Source organism: Merops nubicus, unplaced genomic scaffold (genome assembly GCF_000691845.1).
Source record: "Merops nubicus isolate BGI_N331 unplaced genomic scaffold, ASM69184v1 scaffold41261, whole genome shotgun sequence".
In the NCBI taxonomy this organism is placed as follows: Eukaryota; Metazoa; Chordata; class Aves; order Coraciiformes; family Meropidae; genus Merops; species Merops nubicus.
The window spans coordinates 1,305-7,069 of record NW_008588405.1 but is presented as its reverse complement, the minus strand read 5'-3'; the positions used below and the strand labels follow the sequence as shown (position 1 = coordinate 7,069).

Here is a 5,765-nt window from a genome sequence, read left to right as displayed (position 1 = left end):
GAGATTTCAGGTGACTGTAGAATCCTCGCGACAGTTTCAGTTTGTATCCCGTGTTGATTCTCCTCCCAGTGACTCCAGAACCAAAATCAGTCCCACACAATTCGTTTTGAAGTTGCTTCAACAAAAGTTCCGCGGCAGCTACGTTTCACCAAAAAGCTAGGGGAGAAAAAGACTGACACTTCAATTTCATCAGTTACTAGCTTGCAAAACATGTCTTCTAAAAGAAAAATAACTTAAGAATTTGTATCCCGTGTTGATTCTCCTCCCAGTGACTCCAGAACCAAAATCAGTCCCACACAATTCGTTTTGAAGTTGCTTCAACAAAAGTTCCGCGGCAGCTACGTTTCACCAAAAAGCTAGGGGAGAAAAAGACTGACACTTCAATTTCATCAGTTACTAGCTTGCAAAACATGTCTTCTAAAAGAAAAATAACTTAAGAATAGTCTCATCCCTGATCTACAGCAGGAGTCTGTGTGGCTGCACCATACGCCGCAGGAGCACACGCTACGCAGGCTGCCACTGCTCCGAAAAGCAGTGAGCCTAAACCTCTGGTAAACCTAAGAGTTCTAACATTTTCCTCTTCTATATAAAATAAACAGTAACATTTAAAAAAAAAAAATCCTAATATATTCAAGGAGTTATTAAAATATTTTTGTAATAGACTTCATTTTCTTTAGGGTACGCAGGAAGTTGTACAGCACATTAAGTTGTGAGACTATCCACTTACCAGCAAATAGCATTCTACACGTGAACACACAGACCACGACAACTCCAAAGTCCTCGTCTGGAGACGCAGCGTCAGTAGCAACAACCAATGGATCTAGTCTTTCACTAACTGGGACATGGCAATGAAGACAACATTTCACATACATGGACAATTAAGTTCATCTTATTCTATAATCGAGCTGCCTCGGTATATTTCAGTTAGAATAATTCTCGCTCCATTTTCATCTGTAATTCAAAGAAGCATTAGCCAGATTTCTCTAATACCTCTTCTACACTCTCCACTTGTATGTTCCATACAGGGGAAACCTCAGATGACAGCATTGCCACTGGCACGCTGCAGGGAGCTGTGAGCCTGCTCAGCTCTCCAGGGCTGCTGGACTCACACACCCATCTCCAGCAGAGATCTTTTGGTCTGCACCCTCTGCCAGGCCCGAAGCACAGACGTTCCTCAGAAGTCTCTTCCCCTCTGCCCATCAGATGTGTCCATTTCCACCGAGGACGCGCTCTGCGGCGCTTCTGCTTTCTCCTGTGTGCTTCTGCCACGGCCTCACCAGATGCCCAGAGAGCCTGTGCAGGGAAGGGATGCAGTCTCAGCCTGCTCAGGGGTCGGCATCACCACAGCACGGGGTGCATTAAAAACCTGGGTATCTTGGCCAAATATTTTTTTTTGTTTACTTAGGAAACCCCTTATCTCTTCATATCAGCTGCAGGAACCAGCTTCAACAAGCTGCACTCTCCTTACAGTAACATCACAGCTTCACAATTCCACAAAAAAAGCCTTCCCAGATAGACAAAGCTTTCAGTACTGTCCATTTTGCTGCCACCTTTTCTAGCATTTGTACAGTTTTCTTCCTTTCTCTGGCAGGAGACCGTTTTCTTTGTCATGTCCACATTCATATCTGGTTAGAAGGTTCACTAGTCCCCCAGCATGCTGACCTGGCTCTGCCAGCTCTTATTCTCCACGTCTGTCTTCATCTCGATGTTAGTGCTATAACTTATTCCCATATGGTGAATAACACGTTATCAAAATGTTTGAACAATACAGAAGATTCTGCCTGGAGACTGACACCAGTGTCAGATCCAACTCCTGTGGTCAGTTTCAGCTCAAAATGATTCTGAAAGCAGGTGGCTTTAACAGGAAAACCAATTTTTCTTCCCATGCAAATCTATTTTCTGCCCCAGGAACCTGAGCAATTGTTTTTAAAAGTTCAAAATCATTAGTTTTTAGGCCTAAATATATTTGCTACAACTTGAAATATGTAATGCCCTGACACCACTTCCATTGCTTACTTCATAGCTGTCCATGTAACAGTTCATCTAACAGTCAAGTACAGTAGTTTAAGAACTCAGTTGCAAAAACCGATTCACAGAATCACCTTGCTCTTCTGCTTGAAAGTGTGTGGATTTCTGAACACATTCTGCAACAGAAACACTTTATGTCCATCAGTGTAACATCTGTAAGGAAATCCTGGCTTCTGCACACACAGATCTGAAGTTCAAGACCAACTTTTGATAATTACAAAACATTTTTTGCTCTAACACACCTTTGGTCATACCTGTTTAGCATTTTTAACCACACAATAGCAGCCTTTCAGCCCCAGCCCCTCATTCAAACACACAAACAGTACTACTTCTAGGTAGGAAGCATAATCTCAGCCTCACGGCAAACCTTGTGGGAAAGACCTGCACTGGAAGAAATACTGACTGCAAACACAAACAGCGGTTCCCTGCCGAGGATCAGCCATTTGATTATTGGTCTGTGCTACACTTCAACGTGGTAAGAGTGCTATTCTACTGGGAATGGTGTTCATCAGATAATTAGCTTCGTTCAGCCTGATTGGGATGCGGATGATTTCACGGCACTTTTCAGAAGCAGTATGTGGAACTCCAGGATCCCAATTAACACGCCATCCCCGCTACATGTGGTGTTTAAGGCGGTATACAAGAGGTATTGCTGAGTACAGTCAATAGCTGATACAGTCAATTAACCTATGGAAATTGTGCTACCTGTACCTCATCCTAGGCTCTGTAAAACACAAATGCTCACGAGCTATGCAGGTCACTTAAAAAAAAAAATCTTCTTTGAATGCCCAAGAAATCAAAACACTGTGTTGCTAATGTTCTAATGGCAGGTATTTTTGTTTCTTTTTTCAAGTTAACTGACACGTGACCCTTATTAGATATCAAAGAGAGATATACAAGAACCAAGGGGGGAAAAAAACCCCAACAACAAGAAACAAAAACCCAAAGCATGGAGTTGTTCTACACTGCAGCTTTTAAAACAGATTCTTTTCACAGTGTCAAAAAGCAGTATTTCTCCACTCCAGCTTTGCTCTAAACCCAACAACTGTTGTGGCCTATGTGATGCCTAATATATGGAAGATGGATGATAATTTTTAGTTTAGAAGTGTTTAGTTTGCCTCAGTACATACACTGGTAAGTGCCCTTTAAAAATCCCAGGTATGACAGTGTCAGAAATGGGTCATACTTGCACTCCAGGCACTGGCCTCTCACATTTCAGAGCTGCAACTTATTCTCGTTTTGAACAGTTCTATGCAACCACTGGCTAACCCTGCCAAATCATTTAGGGTTTTATCTTTTCACAATGCATGTTGAGGTTAAAAACCCTGAGAGCTTTTAAGATAGCACTGATTGGCAGCAGAGGTTTCTTGAAATAGTTAGAAGGGGGGGAAAAAAGTGACACAAAAATACTTCATTTCAACGTAGGGGTAAGATCAGAGAAAGATAACTTTTAAGAGGTAAGTTTAAATTTAGCTTTACGGAGTGCTTTCAGTTATCCAGTGCTTAAAAAAAAAAAAATCAGGTTATTTCACAGACTTGTCCCCTGTGCTCTTTCCTCCATCTGCCCAGACACAAAGAGGTCTCTAAATGCACAGCAGATGGTTTACTTGCAGCCCACACCAACAGTCTTTCAAAAAGTGTTAGTCTTGAGTCTCCTAATCAGAGAGAAATGAAACAGTTAACCCCGTAATCCACAGTAGAGACGCAGACAGAGACCTGAAGGAAGATTGCTGTTCACAGAAAACACCAAGTAAGACTAAGAACGGTGCCTGAAGACCTGCCAGGTTTTGCAATCCAACCCGTCATCCATCTGTAGCCTTTCAGGGCATTACCACTAGTTTAGGCAAGAGCACAAACCAACCATTTGCTCCTCTCAGTCCCAATCCCTACACAGGGCCGCTTTTAATTGCTTAATTGACGCAGGTACTGTCATTTCTTAAACCGAGCACAGCCTGAGGCAGCTTCCCTGCATCCAGTACCTGGCCTGCATCGCCCTGCTGACAGACCTTGCTGTCTGTAGCAGCACTACAAGTGAACGAGTCGAAGTCCACCGTTATGTCTTGAACGTTCCTTTCATTGGCATTGTCAAAGCTATTTTTACCATGTAGCTGTTTAAGATGTTTCCTCAGAACAGGTTTGTGCGCAAACACCATGTCACAGTAGTTACACTTATGGGGCTTGTCCCCACTGTGCAGGTTGAGGTGGTCCTGTAAGGAACACTTCTGAGAGAACGTTTTCCCACAGATCTTACATTGGAAGGGTTTGATGCCTGCGTGCACTCTCATGTGCCGGTGGAGATTGCCCTTCTGAGTGAACGTCTTGCCACAGAGGAGACACATGAATAGTTTATGCATCTTTAAGTGATTAGCATAGTTTTCCAGATGCCGGAACACTCTTGTGCACTTTGGACACTGATGGTGCCACTGGAGGCCTTTGTCTATACCCCGGTTGTTAGGCCCAAACATATCCTTAGAGGCCAGAATGATGTTGTCGCTGCCGGCGTAGGAAAGGGCATAGTTGTGGAGGTGGTTTTGCTCTATTTCACTTGCTCTGTTTTCAACAGTGGAGTTAATAAGAAAGTGTTGAGGCTCTGAGGAATGCAGTGCAGTTTGTTCAGAGGAAATAAACTGGTTCTGATCCTTCTTGTTCCTAACTTCTGTCACCTCCCCGATGGACTCCACCTTGATGATCTGAATGTCGCTATCCTCCATGTCCATACTGTCTTCTGAAGGTTGAATACAAGGTGAATCTTGCTGCAGAGAGTCATCGTCTCCTTGATGTTCCTTCAGCTCAGAGGAGTCACTCTGCTGTTCACACTCCTTGCTCTCCAGCGGCTGCTTTGGCTTTATGAACTTCCAGAGGGCCTGTGTACATCGCTCCACGATGTGGCTCATCTGCAGAAAGCTGGCGGCGGTCAGGTAGTTCACCAGTTCCATTTCAGGGAACTCCAGAACGCCGCTGTAGCAGGACAGAAGCAGCTGCTTCCCCACTTCTGAGCTCTGCAGGATGGAGATTTTTACATCTCGGGAGTCGTTCAGTAAGAACTGATCTCTTAAAAACGGAGAGCCAGCAGCAAATACAATTTTATGCCCACGAACTTCAATGTCATCTATATGGACCACAACATCACAAAATTTGTTTTCTTCCCTCAGTTTGTTCATTTTCTGTAACATCGAATCCCCATAATTGTCAAACTTGAAGTGAAGAATATCTGATCTTTCTGACATTTTGGCACACCTAAGGAAAAGCAACAAGATAAAAAAACAAATGAGAAACTTTTTGTTTTCTAAAATGCAAGTTAGAAGGGTCTAAAGTAAGCATGTAAAGTGTGTGCTTAATCAGATGTTATGTTTTATCCTAGAAAACACTAAAGTCCATTACAAGTTAAAAGGAAAAAAAAAATCACATTTACACCATGCCTTGTGATATATTTTACTTTTTTCTAATTTAATGCAGCCTGGATATAAAGTAGAGGTGCTATGACACAAATTCTCCTGAAGCAGCACCCTGAAGAGTTAAGCAGTTTTCCACACTGCTTGTCTGGAATCTAAAGGGAAACCATGGGAGTATTTTTAGCAGCCTTAGCTCTTGTCAGGGTTTGCTTCCACATTAAAACTCCTCAGAGATTTTGTCTTTACCAACAATAATGTTCCATTAGTTTTTTGGTTCTTGATTCCTTCAATGTCTTAAGAGCTTTCATAACAAATGAATTAAAGGTGAGACAGATCCTGGCACTC

General features: G+C 42.8%; 1 protein-coding gene across 1 annotated transcript; it reads right to left on the bottom strand.

The window, feature by feature from the left end:
- Positions 1–3,356: 3,356 nt before the first annotated feature.
- ZBTB26 (zinc finger and BTB domain containing 26) lies at positions 3,357–5,261 on the bottom strand. The gene has a single exon (XM_008949244.1). It carries the CDS (start codon positions 5,253–5,255, stop codon positions 3,939–3,941), a length of 1,317 nt encoding a protein of 438 aa, XP_008947492.1. The 5' UTR covers positions 5,256–5,261; the 3' UTR covers positions 3,357–3,938.
- Between the last annotated feature and the right edge of the window lie 504 nt (positions 5,262–5,765).

Excerpts from the sequence above, each read along its gene's own strand:
- ZBTB26 (XM_008949244.1), bottom strand. The coding sequence starts at position 5,255 with ATGTCAGAAAGATCAGATATTCTTCACTTCAAGTTTGACAATTATGGG.